The sequence below is a fragment of the Macrobrachium nipponense genome, chromosome 17 (genome assembly GCF_015104395.2).
Source record: "Macrobrachium nipponense isolate FS-2020 chromosome 17, ASM1510439v2, whole genome shotgun sequence".
Lineage (NCBI taxonomy): Eukaryota > Metazoa > Arthropoda > Malacostraca > Decapoda > Palaemonidae > Macrobrachium > Macrobrachium nipponense.
Window position 1 is genome coordinate 29,442,889 of NC_087210.1, and position 16,774 is coordinate 29,459,662.

General features: G+C 38.8%; 1 protein-coding gene across 2 annotated transcripts in view; it reads right to left on the reverse strand.

Moving 5' to 3' along the window:
- The window catches only part of LOC135196155 (tubby-related protein 4-like), a 453,453-nt gene that overhangs the window by 23,057 nt on the left and 413,622 nt on the right, over positions 1-16,774 (reverse strand). For both annotated transcript variants that reach the window (XM_064222719.1, XM_064222718.1), the window contains exons 10-15: positions 16,494-16,668; positions 10,942-11,002; positions 5,339-5,570; positions 3,401-4,266; positions 2,706-2,966; positions 247-495 (exon numbers count right to left, since the gene is read on the reverse strand). In XM_064222719.1, the coding sequence (XP_064078789.1) occupies positions 247-495; positions 2,706-2,966; positions 3,401-4,266; positions 5,339-5,570; positions 10,942-11,002; positions 16,494-16,668 (1,844 nt within the window). The remainder of the gene's footprint in view (positions 1-246; positions 496-2,705; positions 2,967-3,400; positions 4,267-5,338; positions 5,571-10,941; positions 11,003-16,493; positions 16,669-16,774) is intronic.

Sequence of the window (16,774 nt, forward strand, 5' to 3'; positions counted from 1 at the left end):
GCTCTAAGCTGCCCTGGATTACTGATGCATGTAAATAATAGGCGTATAATCACACTTACACGCTCACAGACACGCACAGACATACTATAAAAAACCGCACCCATCTTCCTTGGATGTAGTAGCTGATTGGCACATGCATAATGTTGATGTTACAATCCATTTATTGAAAATAAGATTTTTAGCGTGAAATGTTTATTACAAACGATCTATGAGAAAAACAGATTGAAAACAAAAGGGCGATCTTACCTTCAACGTCCTGGTGAAGTTCTTATTTGGCTTTTCACAGTTGTGATGATTTTGGTGGTGAAGGTCGACTGTGGTCGTATTGGTGGTGGTGGTGGTGGTTGTGGTGGTGGTGGTGGTAGTGATGAGAAAGGGATGGTTGGTGTAGTTGACTCTCCTCTTGGCAGTGAAAGGGGACGAGTCCAGACTCTTGCTTTTGCCACAATCGGCGAGGCAGGGTCTTCTCTTGTGGTGGTTTTCCCCTTTATGCTGCTGCGGGAGAAGGAAGGAGGAGACGTCAGAAAAGGCGATGGGAAGCTTGTTCCATAATGACTATTTAGATAGACATTCAGCTAATATGAATGAAAGGTGGTTTTCGTAACATACTAGATAGACATTCAGCTAATATGAGTGAAAGGTGGTTTTCGTAACCTGGCTATTAATTTTGCCTAATGGTCCGTCATTTTCCAAGGTGTTTGCGTGTGCAAGTTAAACCTAATTATTGTAGCAAGCATCTTGTTGGTTCTACTCGTGGTTAAGCGCCCGCTGATGACTTCGGGGATTCTTTAAGTAATTTTCCTGCTAAATATATTAAAATTTGCATTCAATACTCCTAAGAAGGACAGTAGGCTCATCGTAGATCAAACAGATTTTCGTAGACATGACGTTTTAACCCTAAATTGCGTATGTCTGATGCCTTGTGGATAATATCTGGCTATGGTAAATCGAAGTAATCTGTCGGAAGGTTATCAATATTAAAGCAAATTTAGAAAAGAGGGTCTTCGAACTGCGAAAGTGAGAGATCTCTTAAAGTACAATATATAAAAAAAAATGACAAGCAGGAGACCATCCGTCGATGATCCAAGTCATAACGGCATTTGGTGACACTTTCATTAGATGTTCTTCCCACACCCCCACATATGGAGGTAGTGCCGTCATTGCACCTCACACGGTGTACTGTAGGCATTACTATAGATTCTCAACAGCGTCCCTAGCTGCAACCAGTTCCATTCATTTTACTGTACCCCTTTCATATCTTTTTCCATCTTATTTTCTGCCCTCTCCTAACATTGATTTCATAGCGCAACTGGGAGGTTTTCCTCATGTTAAGCTTTCAAACTTCTCTACTCAAATTTCCCTTCCAGCGGTGAATAATCTCCCAGGTCCCAGCGCTTGGCCTTTGGCCTAGACTCTATATTCCATTCCATTCCATTAGATGTTTCTCAAAAGTAAGATGTCGGTCAAAATTCATATCTTGCCAGACCTATTGATCCAATGTTTTAGGTGTAGTACTGATATGTGATCGAAAGTTATATATATATATATATATATATATATATATATGTGTGTGTGTGTGTGTGTGTGTGTGTGTGTGTGTATGTGTGCGCGCGCGCGCTATCTCTTAGCCACTGATGACATGGTAATGTAACTATATTATTCAGACGTCTTTTTCTTTGGCAACAGTTGTCTTGCATATTGGCAGTTGATTTCTCTTCGCTCTGTCATATTTTGCAACTGCTTGGAACTTAGTGAAGGAGGGACAGGTATATTCAATACTCCTTGGAAGTAAACTATCATTTCTTTACTTCGCGATGTCTTTTCAGTTGAAAAGGATGTTTTAAGGTTAAGGGAAAGTTAGCAGTTCAAGTTGAAGAGCAGGATTGTGACTTGATTGAAGTCTTGGCGAAACCTTGGAGTGAACTTGTGTGTCCTGTCGTTCTTCATTTTGCTCTCTCTCTCTCTCTCTCTCTTTTTTTTTTGGGGTGGGGGGGTGGGGGGGGGAACGAATAAGGAATTCCGTATTTCTTTTAGTCCTACAAAAAGCGAAAAGAGAGAGAGAGAGGGAGAAACAAAAAGAAGGGGGTGGGGTTGGGGCGGGGGGGGGGGGGGGGGGGGGGGGGGGGGGGGGGGGGGGGGGGGGGGGGGGGGACTGACTGACGCTTTTCCTGACTGAAAAAAGCAATCGATTCTCCACCCTTGTCAGGCAGGGTTTTATGGCGAGACGAAAACACTATTTAGTAAGAAGAGCGGGATGGGAGTGGAAAATGAATTTCTGCGAGATAGCAACATGAAGGTCATTGGCAGAAAATTGGGTTTAGAACAGCGATCCTGTTTTGCGAAAACTTATGATGCCCTTATTAAAATCTCTCTCTCTCTCTCTCTCTCTCTCTCTCTCTCTCTCTCTCTCTCTCTGGATGAATCCTTGAGTGAACCAGATTCTCTCTCTCTCTCACCTTTTTCGATGAATCCTTGAGTGAACCAGATTCTCTCTCTCTCTCTCTCTCTCTCTCCTTTTTGGAAGAATCCTTGAGTGAATCAGATTCTCTCTCTCTCTCTCTCTCTCACCTTATTGGATGAATCCTTGAGTGAACCAGATCTCTCTCTCTCTCTCTCTCTCACCTTTTGGATGAATCCTTCAGTGAACCAGATCTCTCTCTCTCTCTCTCTCTCTCTCTCTCTCTCTCTCTCTCTCTCTCTCTCACCTTTTTGGATGAATCCTTGAGTGAACCAGACCTCCTAAAGGCCAAGTAAGCATCGATGTTCTTTAATTGGCCCAGATGAGGAAGCTGGCTCAGTGTGTTTTCGATGTTGTGCAAGTGACCTACGCTCTTGCTTCGGGCGCGGGCGTAAAGTGGGCGGGATCTGGTGTGGGCTGGGGAGGGCGTGAAAGACCGGCCGTCGGATTCGCCGCTCTCTTCGTCGATATACTTGATGACGTCACTCCGAGTGCCACCGTTTCCTGCCTGTTTGTTCACGATGGGAGTAAAGTTAGTCTTGTTATAGCGCATTGCAGGGTTGAGTCAGTATTTAATCATCCCCTCTACCCTGTCTATATATGTGAAAGTAATTTTTGAAGGTAACTATATATATCGAGTTAGTATTCAAACAAAAATTATTTTATCTCTCTCTCTCTCTCTATCCTCTCTCTCTCTCTCTCTCTCTCTCTCTCTCTCTCTATTATATATATAATATATCATATATATATACTATTATAATATATACTATCTATATATATATCATATATATATATATATATATATATATATATATATTAATATATATATATACTATATATATATATATATTATATATATATTATTGTATATTTTATTATATATATATATGTATATATATATACATATATATATAATATATATATATATATCGTGATAATTACCTGTGTGTGCTGAGGACTTCTGTAGGTGCTCTGACCGCTACTGCTATTGCTACTGCTGCTACTACTGTTGCTATTATAGGACGTGCTGTTGTTGTAGTTGTTATTGTTATTATTGTTGTTATTTGTATTATTATTATTATTGTTATTGTTGTTGGAGGGAGAAGTGGAGGATTGGCTGCAAAAGTGATGGAGGAGATTGTCTGAGCTGAGGAGCCGCAGTTCTTCCGCCCTAGGAGTCCTGTTGGAAGGAATGGAAGTGGTGGTGGCGGCGCCCTTGAGTCCCGCGCGCGCCGTGATTCCTACGTCACATCCGTGTATCTCGAGCAGTGCCGCCGTCGTGGAGGAGTTGCGAGTGACCGTGGGCGTTGGTGCCACAATGTTCTTCGGGGACTGGAGCGTCCCGGCATCGCAGCAGAACGGACTCACGGAGTGTTTGGGACTGGAGGGCGCGGAGCCTCTCATGATGGAGAAGACGGGGGAGTCTGGGGCGTGGCCGTGATTGTTGCTGGCGAGGGTGTGGTGGTGATGCTCCCCTCGCAGCTCTGCCCTGAGGCCTTCCCTCAGCTGGACCATCTCTGGTGTGGCGAGGTCCACGTAGGGATGCTCCTCCAGCTCCTGCATCAGAGACGGAGCGCCATCGCTCCCATCCGCGTTGCCCGTCTCGGTGCTCCCTTCCACCTCGATTCTGTTCTCGAGATGGTTCGTGTCCCCCGTAGTGGGAGGTCTGGCAGGTGTGGTCGTGTCCCAAGGTGTTGTGTGAAGCCCCTGACGAGAATAAGAGGATGGCGTCCTTCTAGGGGTCATAGGAGCGATGGGAGGAACATCAGATGGGAGGTCGGGGGGTCTCCTGGAGGCGAGTCTTTCACCTGAGAGGAAAAATAATGAACGAATAGAACTTGCACCATTGAAAGATTCACGTCAGCAGTAAAAGCAACACTCAACTCCAAAACTTCAAGGATTCCTAGGCACATTTAAACAATTTATACTAAAATTTCAAGGTTTACAAAGTAAATTTAAACAATTCATACTGAAACTTTAAGGTTTACAAAGTAAATTTAAACAATTCATACTGAAACTTTAAGGTTTTACAAAGTAAATTTAAACAATTCATACTGAAACTTTAAGGTTTACAAAGTAAATTTAAACAATTCATACTGAAACTTTAAGGTTTACAAGGCAAATTTTAAAAAATTCATACTAAAACTTCAATGTTTCCAAGGCAAATTTAAACAATAATTAAACAATTCTTACTAAAGCTTCAAGGTCACCAAGGCAACTTTAAACAATTCATACTAAAACTTCAAGGTTTACAGGCAAAATTAAACAATTCATACTAAAACATCAAGGATTCCAAGGTAAATTTTAAACATTCTAACTAAAACTTCAAGGTTTCCAAGGCAAATTTAAACAATTCTTACTAAAACTTGAAGGTCTCCAAGCTAAATTTAAACAATTCATACTAAAATTTCAAGGTTTACAAAGCGAATTTAAACAAATCTTACTAAGACTTTAAGGTTTCCAAGCCAACTTTAAACAATTCATATTATTAAAGGTTTACAAGGCAAATTTAATTTTCTTTTTACTAAAACTGCAAGGTTTCCAAGATAAATTTAAACAATTCATACTAAAACTTCAAGGTTTACAAGGCAAATTTAAATCATCATACCAAAACTTCAAGGTTTCTAAGGCAAATTTAAACAATTTATACTAAAACTTTAAGGTATCCAAGGCAAATTTAAACAATTCATACTAAATCTTTAAGGTTTCCAAGACAAATTTAAACAATTCATACTAAAATTTCAAGGTTTACAAAGCAAATTTCAACAATTCATACTAAGAAAATCAAGTTTTACAAGGTAAATTTAAACAATTCGTACTAAAACTCCAAAGTTTCCAAGGCAAATTTAAACAATTCATATTTACAATCCATAGACTCACCTAATTCTTCCTCGTCTTCGGAGAAGACATTAGGATTAAAACTCGGGTCAGGTCGGGGTGGAATATCCTCCCTGAGTTCTGTGATGACAAGAGTCATCTGGCGAGGCTGAAGGTGTAGGAGGGAGGTCTTGTAAGTGACCTGACCCAGATTGGCCGGAAGGGATGAAGCAACCCCGTGAAGTTTGAATTTGGTCCCCCAAATGTTGGAGGTCACCTCCACTAGGCGGTGTTGCTGTGAAATAAATGGGAGAAACTCATTGATATTTTCGTAGATGATAATATATACATAAGCACAAACACACCACCCCACATACAATATCTCTCTCTCTCTCTCTGTCTTTGTCTCTTTCTCTCTCTCTTATTACAAAGGTTATTTGTCCTCGATATCTTTTAGTAAAGCTAAGATCACACATTCACGTATCAACGAACGCAAGCCCACGCATGAGTGGAAATTGGTAGTTGGCAACAGCTTATGTCAGTATACCGTAAATGTTCCGTAAAACCTACGTAAGATCGTATACGTGCGGCGAACGGGGGGTACGGGGGTGGCTGTGCACCACCCTAGAGTGAGCGCCGCAGCCACTTCTGTTTTGAAATGTTCAAATCAAGTCGTGGGTGGTTACGCCGAACGTCACTTGACGTAGTTCTAGGCGTTCCACGCCGTACCTTGGCAGCTACCGTGTCGGCGCTGGGAACATCCGCATGCAACCGCGCGGCTCCCCTGTTCCCGCCTCGCATTTCGTGGGTACCCGTGTGGTGGAGAAGACTACGCGGTCACTGCCCCGCTCTTTGACAACCCTGTACGACCTGGCGACGTTCTGTCCTGGGATAAAAGGGCAGTGCGGCGCTCAAAGAGGTTTGTAACTCGCCTGTTAACCTTTCATTTCACTTTTCACGCAATCCATTTCGTTTTCATATCCAAATGATCAAACAAAGGTCCATACTCATATCCTAAAAATCACCTTTCACTTGCAAAATTTATTCAGTTAAGTACACAAATGTTAAAGTAGCAAACAAGCGTCAAAATCTAGACATATGAAATGAAAACACAAGCAAACAAACGTCAAAATCTAGACATATGAAATGAAAACACAAGCAAACAAACGTCAAAATCTAGACATGAAATGAAAACACAAGCAAACAAACATCAAAATCTAGACATATGAAATGAAAACACAATATCAATACCAAGTAATGAATTATCAAAAATACACAGAACTAAATGCAATATTATATATGTGCGTGTGTGTGTGTATATATATATATATATGATATATATATATATATATATACTATATATACATACATACATCATACATACATACATACATACATATATATATATATATATATATATATATGAATATATATATATACATTATACATACACGCACACACACACACACACAACACACACACACACACACACACACACATATATATATATATATATATATATATATATATATATATATATATATATAAACTACATATTTGAGAGAAGAAGAAAATACAATGTTGTTTGGCATTTGGTTCTCTTCTTGTGCCAATGTCCAAGTATTGGGATCAGGAAATTTTTAATAAAGAAATTGCTTTTATTCAATTAAGTAAAATATGTTAAAGTAGTAAACAAAAATTAAAATGTAGACATATGAAATGAAAACAGAATCCCAATAAAAAGTACTGAATTATCAGAATATACAAAGAGGTAAAATGCAAAATATATAAAAACAAACCAAAAAAAGTACTTAAATGCTGCACGAAGATGACAAAGGAAAATGCAATGCCCTTTGTGCAGACCGGCCCTTTTGTACCTTATGGTCCCACACCGTTGTGAGTGGGGACAACGTGAGGTTGACATAAGTCTGTAACGAACACTGTTTGTGTGGCCGGTTCCGGTAAGCGTCAACGCCATGCTTTCGTAGTGCATACCAGAGTCAAAGTATATAGGGTCTGCTCACGAGGCGGTACTAAAACCTATCCCCGCCCCTTGTGAAACGTCATCAGTTACAAAAGGACCATATCTTTATGAAACTATATTTACGATAACATTTTCGTATAACTATTTTTGCGATGGCGTTTTTTTTATATAAATTTTCCTCTTATTGCATGTTGCCGTATACTACGTTAAAGTGCAAAGAATGCTCTTTCAAATGATATATGGCACATTACAATTACGATTACTTTCAAACCCACAAGCGCGCACAGAGAAAAATTATCTACGCACACAAAAATGTGCAATTACTTCATCCGTCAACCTACATACATTCGCGTTTCGTAGCGTATCTGACTAAGGAATGATGATAGAAAGAAACTGAAAAATGGATTAGAAAGCTGATAAAATGTACTAAATAATGCATCAATAAAATTGATAGGTGTTCTCAGACATTTTCGAGGAATTCTAGGTCAAAGACGGACCAATCTTTTTAAATTTTATGTAATTTACCAAATTTTTCTTACATAATTTTTCATCTTATTACATTTTTCCATACACCATGTAAAAGTACAAAGAATGCCCTTTCAATTGGTATATGACACATTACAATTACAATTATTTACAAACCCATAATCGCGCACAGAAAAAATTATTTACGCACGCAAAATTATAAAAAGTTAAGGGTTCCTGGGAGATCTGAAATCTAGCCCCGCCCCTTGTGAAACGTTATCAGATACATCCAGCCAGACTGACGAATACCTTTTTGTACTTTTTCCGAAAATATTTTAATCGTTTGAGGCATGCATAATTAATACCTTTATGTATACAGTTTGTGTTATATGTAAACTTATGTGTTCGGAAGTATATTTATGTGATACGAAGTGCTAATGAGAAATTTACTGGAAATGTGTTCTCTGTATATAATTGTCTTCATCACTTATTCCTTTGATACCATATATCGTATATGATGTAATTCTTATACTTTTTATATTGTTTTGTTTTTTGTGGTCAAGTCGTGCAAATGCAACTGCCATTTTTTACACTGCTTGTATCCACATTTTCTTTGTATTTATTGCCAAACAATAAGTGTTCTTAATAAGATTTGGAAAATATAATTAATCTGTCATTCTAACCTTTAGCATAAAAAAAGTTGCTTCTCAAAGTGAGGTATGAACACAGTGACAGAACTAAATACATTTCTTAAGAATTATTTAAAATCTTGATAATATTACTGCCTGAAAGAGAGAGAGAGAGGAGAGAGAGAGAGTCGTCATGTTATAAAAAATGGACTTGAAGAGAATACAGCAAACCAGTATATAAAAATATGAAGGAAGCTGGAGTAGCTGTGTTCAAACTGGTATATTTTATGTGCAATAAAACAAGGCTTGGTGACTTGATGAGAGAATGGGTATTAAAAAAAATCAAACATGTTACTTCTCTACAGATTTTATCAAGATTTTATGAAAAACACCATGCGATATGGATTAAATGTATAAAAACTAAGGGTTCTTTAATTAATGCAATGGAGAAACACAGGAAGTGTTACTCTTGTGACGTCACAGTACTAGCTCCGCCCCACTGCCGAGTTGAGCATACCCTATATACTCTGAATGAGTATTAAAAAACATCAAGCATGTGACCTCTTTACAGGTTTTATAAAAATTTTATCAAAAATATCATGCGATATGGATTAAATGTATAAAAACTAAAGTTTCTTTAAGTAATTCAATGGAGACGCACAGGAAGTGTTACTCTTGTGACGTCACAGTATTAGCTCCGCCCCCACTGCTGAGTTGAGCAGACCCTATACACTTGACTCTGGTGCATACATTTGCTGTGCACTTGAAGGCGCTCACTTTTCGCCCATTGGCCCGTGTCACGTTACTATAGTAGATTCACATCAACCGTGCATTTGACGTCTAGGCCAGTCTCTTACGATGCTCCTGATTGGCTGTTGATAAGCTAATCACATGGCTGGAAACTCTTAGTCTCGAGAGAGAGAGTTCACATAGGCAGTATGTATGTTCCACCTCCCTCAGGAAAGGTGGAACATAGTACATCCTGCCTATGTGAACTCTCGAGAGAGACTAAGAGTTTCCAGCCCGTGATTGGCTTATCAACTTCCAATCAGGAGCATCGTAAGGGACTGGCCCAGGCATCGGATGCACGGTTGATGTGAATCCTACTATAGCTGTTCAAGGCTATTTCACCGCGCAGATGCCCACGTTTCGCATACGTGCGCATGCGCCATCATGATACGTGAATGTGTGACCCCAGCATAATAGGAGATGGTTCATTGCCACCTTCGGGAAATACTTGGTTTTTATGGTTCTCTCTCTCACCCAGTTTCTAGTTTTAAGAAAAAGTTTGAGATAGATCTCTAATGATTTGATTATAATATATACATTTAATGTCTTGCGTTCGTGTACTTTTGTTGTGTTAAGGAGATTTTATCTTGTACTTGATTATAAAATTTCATGAGCCAGCAAGATACGTCATCATTCTACTTGATTATAAAATTTCATGAGCCAGCAAGATACGTCATCATTCTACTTGATTATAAAATTTCATGAGCCTGCAAGATACGTCATTATTGGGATTGGCTGTAAAATTCTGTGCTGACATATGTGTTGCTGGATGAATAAGTGGTCTGAAGCGAACATTTACCTGAACCCTTCCTAACATCCTCACGTAATATACTCCTCATTTAGTCACGTCGACATGAAAGGGCTTTTCCAACACCAACACCTCTCCCTCGCTAATCCTGCAATAGATCTCCTTAATTGCCTGACCCCGAAAGTCTTTTTTAATAAATCGTCTCCGTTTTCAGCCATCCCCCCATTGGAGTGCGTCGTCACACATTACTGTCGACCCCCACTCTCTCTCTCTCTCTCTCTCTCTCTCTCTCTCTCTCTCTCTCTCTCTCTCTCTCTCTCTCTCTCTCTCTCTCTCTCTCTCTCTCTCATACAGAAATACTTTGAAACTTGTAAATGTTGATAAATACTGCCCTTCTGCCCCTCTTCAGATTCATGATCCATGATACTTTTATACTCTATCTGTCTTACTATAATTCAGTCATTTCCAGGCCCCCCTCCCCCTCTCTCTCTCTCTCTCTCTGTCTGTATGTGTGTGTGTGTTTGTGTGTGGGTGTGTAACAGAAAAATTTATTACCTGGGGGTATTTATCCTTTTCTTACCGTACAGTGAATTCGAGGGTTTCATATACAATTTTATTTCCCCTTTTCTTTCTTGTCTCCTCGCAGGTTTGTTATGCTGTTACCTCGCAATTTAGTTTATTAATCTTATAACATGTTGTTCAGTCGATGCCTTGTCGGGACACCGTAATCTTGCCATCATGATTTTTATTTAATCGTAAGTGTGTTTTCTTTTCATTCACTAATATCAACGGGAGGTAATCGTAGCGTGCGATCTCTTGCCTCCTAGCTTTTGTATTTTTATGCATACTTTTTTCGTTTATTTACTAATTAGTTAAAGTTATTGTCTTTGTAATATTACCTTTTTAATCTCAGCACGTTTATATACCGTAAGGAAATGATCAATGCTTTTTGTGTGCTTTGGTTCTGAAAACAATAATTTTTATTCTCTCTCTCTCTCTCTCTCTCTCTCTCTCTCTCTCTCTCTCTCTCTCTCTCTCTCTCGTTACCTACCTCTGGTAAGGTGTCCAAATACACTAACTCGTCTGTCTCACTCTCCAATCGCTCCCGTATTCTGCAAAGAGAAGAATGAATTAGTATACAGTTGCATAGTGAATTAAGGAGCGCCTCAGTGGCGTGGTTGGTATGATATTGACCTGCCACCTCGGTGGCCTCTAGTTCGATTCTCAGGCATTCCATTGAGGGGTCAGCGATGTGTATTTTTGGTGATACAAGTTCACTCCCGACGTGGTTCGGAAAATCACGTAAAGCCGTTGGTCCTGTCGCTGAATAACCTCTGGTTCCATGCAACGTAAAAACACCGTACAAACAAACGAACAAACAATAGTGAATTGAGTATCCAAGTAAGCAAAAATACTAATATTTACTTTAGAAGTCAAAACATGTTTTTAGCAAGCTTGAGTCATTTGTTAATTTCCGACCATAACATCCTTCATTTGGTGCCAACGGCCATACCACGTTGAAAGCACCGTTTCTCGTCCATTGTCCTTCATTTGGTGTTCGTCATAATTCACTCCATAATTCAGTAACACTTGATTCTGATATACATTTCATCATTTTAAGAGGATCTCCTTTTCTCGCCAAGAAACATTACTTTTTTTGTTCTTGCACGTGTCTTCTTGTCCTAAAGGATAACTTACGGAAAGCGATTTATTTTCTTTCGTACACACAAACACACACACACACACAGGTAAATTTTTTTTTACCAAATCTGAGAGAAGGACAAACAGCAAAGGTGATTAAAAATGACCTGATAGCAGCCCCACTACCTTCCGCAATTCACTCCACAAGACACTGTCACCATGAACTTTCGTGCATATCGGTCATGGATGATTTTAAGTAGCTTTTTATATTTAACAAGCTTTCCATAGTGACGCAAGATCTAAAATAATTTTGGTCTGTGGCTGAATGTTTAAATCCCTTGTACTGCTGCACGGTATGTTTCAACACAACTCTTAACTTTTCTACAACCAGCATGTTCTTCTGTAAGATTGTTTTCAGTTTCTTTCTTCAGCCTGTTAAAAATAGCATGCCTTCTTTGTTTCCTTAGCTATGATTTAAAGATTTCAATCATAAGGCTTTTGCTTTGTGTCCTCATTTTATTTGTTGTAAAACAGTCTATGTATTATACGAGGTGTCATTGCATTTTCAGCTAAAAGCATCTCTGCAGTGATTCCATCATAACTTCGTAATATACGAGTATATATATATATATATGGGGAGAGGTGAAGCCACTAGGTATATATATCTATATATATATATAGTATATATATATATATATATATATATATATATATATATCTATATATATATATAGATATATATATATATATATATATATATATATATATATATATATATATATATATATATATATGTATGTATATTTTGATACACACCATATATATTATACATATATATTCATAGTACATACTTAAATACAAACGTACCTGGTTGCACTTGCTTGGTCGTCTCCCCTTTATGCATTTTTTATCTCATGCAAATATGCAGACCTGATTATCCTTTTTTGACGCTGATTTATAATAAAACGATGGCTCTGGGCGCCATTAAAGTTAATAGTGCCAATCTGTTCGGCAAATTAAATGCAAATTAAGCTCATGATATATTCAAGTGAAGTTCAGAAAAGATATTTGCATATTATGGGTGGTGGTTTATAATAAAATTGCGTCACCAATGATTATAAATTATAGGGCTGATATTATATTGCTGTGATGTATATGAAAGTGATCACAGGCGTTGTTAGGATCCAGTGGTGGATAGGGAGTGTTTCCTCGTGGGAAAAGGGGTAATTATTCTTCGTCATCCATACACCGGCTTCTTATCCTTATTAGTGGAGTAAACTATTGTTTCCTGTAATGTTTTATGAAGATTTCTACGGGATTTGCTTTTGGTTTTCTGGAAAAAAAAGAGCCCTGTTCGCGCTTTTACAGTCCGCCCTCTGATCTTACAAACTACTGAAGCTAGAGGGCTGCAAATTGGTATGCTGAGCATCCACCACCCACTCATCAAATATACCAAATTGCAGCCATCTAGCCTTGAAGTTTTTCTTTTAAGTTAATGTTAAATTTAGCCATGGTCGTGCGTCTGAAACTGCCATAGGTGCCAACAACACAGGCCACCACCGGCCCTTGGCTGAAAGTTTAATGTGTCCCATTGAATTCTGAAAGTTATATTGTATTCCTATTATAACTTATTGCTTTTATACAGTGTATTGTACCATGAAGTCATCAATGAAGACTTTTCAAATGTGGTTATTTAACACCCAGTTTTTGAAATTTGGTTGAGAACGTTTTCCATATATAGTTTGATGATTTGCAACGTTTAATTGAATTTGCATTTTCTGTCCGCTGTGTTGCTTCGTTCTTCCCTTCAGATGTCTGCTTAATATTGGCGTATAGAGAAACGAATAAAAGTTCTTCGTATATCGTAAAATAATGCAGTTTTTATATACAGGTTTCAATGAGAGAGGTAAGTTTCCCAAGACCAGCAAGCATTCTTTATACTAAATAATATGGCCACGTGACGCTTCTTGGAAGTAGAGGCTCCACAAATTGAGAACTCTAGAGAAATGACCACATCAGTTTACATAAACAGGAAAGAGCAGCTTGAAACTTGGTGCGAACAGTATTTAATAGCCCGGTAAGAAGGGCACCTTGATAGGAAAGAAGGGATATTAGAGAGCATGGGTATGAGGAACGACTAGAGAAAGATACTTAAAAATTAAGTTCTAACATTAAAAAAAAAAAAAAATGAAATTCACTTTTGGAAAGTGATCCTTATGTTAAAGTTGGGCAATTGTTCTACCGACTAGGAGCTATCTGGGAAAACCCGAGTTTAACGTCCCTTGGCTGAGGTTGAAGAGTGTATGGCTGACAGAACCGGATTCCAAGGAGTGTTGATTCATTACCTTCAGGAATGTTCACAGTCGGGAACGGTTGTTATATGTACAGAGAAAAAACACGTGGAAAGTATTAAGCAAGGCGCAGTCAGTTGAGATATGCTCTAATCTCTTGGTTGTCACCAATAAACAGTGCCTCAGTGGCGTGGTCAGTATGGTGTTGACGTGCCACCTCGGTGGCTGCGAATTCGATTCTCGGTCATTCCATTGAGGAGTGAAAGATTTGTATTTCTGGTGATGGGAGTTCACTCTCGACATGGTTCGGAAGTCACCTAAAGGCGTTGGTCCCGTTGCTGAATAACCACTGGTTGTATGGTGTTTTTACGTTGCTTGGAACCAAACAAGTCACAATAAACGAAAAAAAAATCTCTTTGTTGTCTCGGAAGAAGTTTTGTGAAGTGGACAACAGAGAGAATGAGTGATGGAATTGAAATGAGAAAGTATGACCCTGTGAATCTGCAGAATCTGAGATGTAGAGAGCTGAAAAATGATAAAGGGGAAAGATTATTCTGGATATCTGAAATTTTGGTAGCTGGTAAACCTTGAATTCTTAGCGAATGTAGATGTTTATACTGAATAGAGGTTTGAGTTGTCCAGATTTTAAAAATTTGTTAATGTGTGGCCGTGAATGATGTGGGGGAAAAGAAAAATGAACACCGAAACAACATTTTCAAGTTCTTATAAGACAAGAACCGCCTCAGCGGCGTGGTTGGTATGGTATTAGCGTCCCACCTCGGTGGTCGCGGGTTCGATTCTCGGCCATTCCATTGAGGAGTGAGAGATGTGTATTTCTGGTGATAGAAGTTCACTCTCGAGGTGGTTCACGTAAAGCCGTTGGTCCCGTTGCTGAATAACCACTGGTTCCATGCAACGTAAAGCACCATACAAACAAACAAACAATATAAGACAAGACACGTGGACTTGCAGAATGTAAATTATGCCCATGGAAAATTTAAAATAGATTCTCTATTTTTTTTGAAGTAGGACATATCTTTTAAATATTCATTTCATTTAAGAAATATTGAAGAGGACTAGGGCTCAAAACGGGAGCAAAATATTGGTGTCTAGAATTTTATAATAGCTTTGCATGAAACATGTTGGTAAATGAGAGCCAGATAACGTTTTAAGCCATGTGAAAAACAGATTTAAGAGAGGTACCAGTAGTCTTGGGGTGTCTGCTACTCACTGCTTAGATATCAAGCCTTTGGGCATGAACAGTCATGTTTTATGAAAAAAATATGGAAGCAAGATGTAAGGGCAAGAACTTTTAAGGCGTTCAGTGTTGTAAGTTACATAGTAATGATAACTGGTGCACAGTTTCGTCAACCTTTGTATACACCTAAGAATCATTCATCTTGAGGAATCCTTTTCCATAGTTTTGGGTGGTACTACTATGAGATTCACAGCCGGTGTTTTTCTGGAATAAACTTTTATCAACGTACCGGACAAAGACGACACTGTGTCACAGGGTATCTTACCTAATTTTTGACTTTATTCTGTGTTACGTAAGTTGCATAATTCTGGTAATTACAAGAGTAACCCCGACTTCTTGTAGGCATCGCCAGCAAACTCACATCTTTCGAAGATATAATGACGTAACTTATGACGTCATTAATTTGCCTCCTCGATGGATAAATAATTGGCTCTTCGTGAAAAAGTCTCAACCTCTGGCAACAATGAAGAACAACAAATACTCGTTGTTTACACTTTGCAGTGGTAGTAGTAGCAGTATTATATAGGATTTATGCCATGAGGTCGAGTGCTATTATTCATTTACCTGTTTAAGCTTACGAAGGGTTTGCCATGAGCCTCCTCACTTCTAAACAATTGTGCGAGTCGAAACACAAAATCTGTCCTGCAACCACGGGGACAGTGACTTATCATAGCCGCCATTCTTGAGCTTGACAAGGGACGAATATTCATTCAGAATTTTAGAGACTGCCGTTTGTCGTCATCACCTTGTGGGAGGAATCGGGACGTCGTATGTTTACGTCACGTTTAACGTTGAACCCTACATTAAGGAGTTCCGCCACTGGCTTTGGCTGCTTTATTTTACTCTTTTGAATATACTTTTTTCTAATATAAGTAATAAAATAAAGAATGCTGCCGAAAATTAGGTAGGGATGTAAAGTATACTTTGGCTAAGTAATATCGTTGTCAAATGCACAGAAAAAAAGTTATTTCGGAAAACCACTGGGACAAAGGCTCTGAATCTCATAGGCACTTCCTTTTTGAAGCGGTAGTATTAGTTCGCTGCTTGCGATATTTGGTCATTGTTCTTCTTAGTAAGGTGGTGATTGCCGGACTTTTGTTTATATATTAAACTTTCTTGAATAGGTACTTTGAATGATTTTTCTTGGTGGGTTACACATGCGTGGGGTATATTGAAAATTAAGTCAATTGATATCCCATTGATAATGTTGCCATAATTCCCTTTTAACCATTTATATATATTATTGTTATTAGTATACATATCCATAATATCGTATACCGTATGTTTACGTATGAGATTCAATGTTTAGGTTGTTGGTGCAAGTGCTATGAGTATCAACAAGACTAGCTATAAATATTTTCATATTCTACACATAGTCCCCTAACTCATTGAGCCTACAATCTCTCTCTGTACCTCCTTTTGAGCTTTCGTCTTCTCTGAAGCCTTGGCGATGCGCACATGTCCTCATATTCGGTGTCAGACGTATCGCTGAGGGCTGGGTGCCCATTCGGGAGCTGCGTGGCCCCGCCCACTCCAATGCCGCCAACGCCGTTGACTCCAGCCACGCCGTCCTTATTTAACGATTCCTCTGTAGGATTAAAGTAAGAGACAGAGGCACGTTTGATATAGCATATCACACTTGAACAGGAATGGGATGGGGTCAGTTCAACATTTTTATCGGTATAGAAATGGGA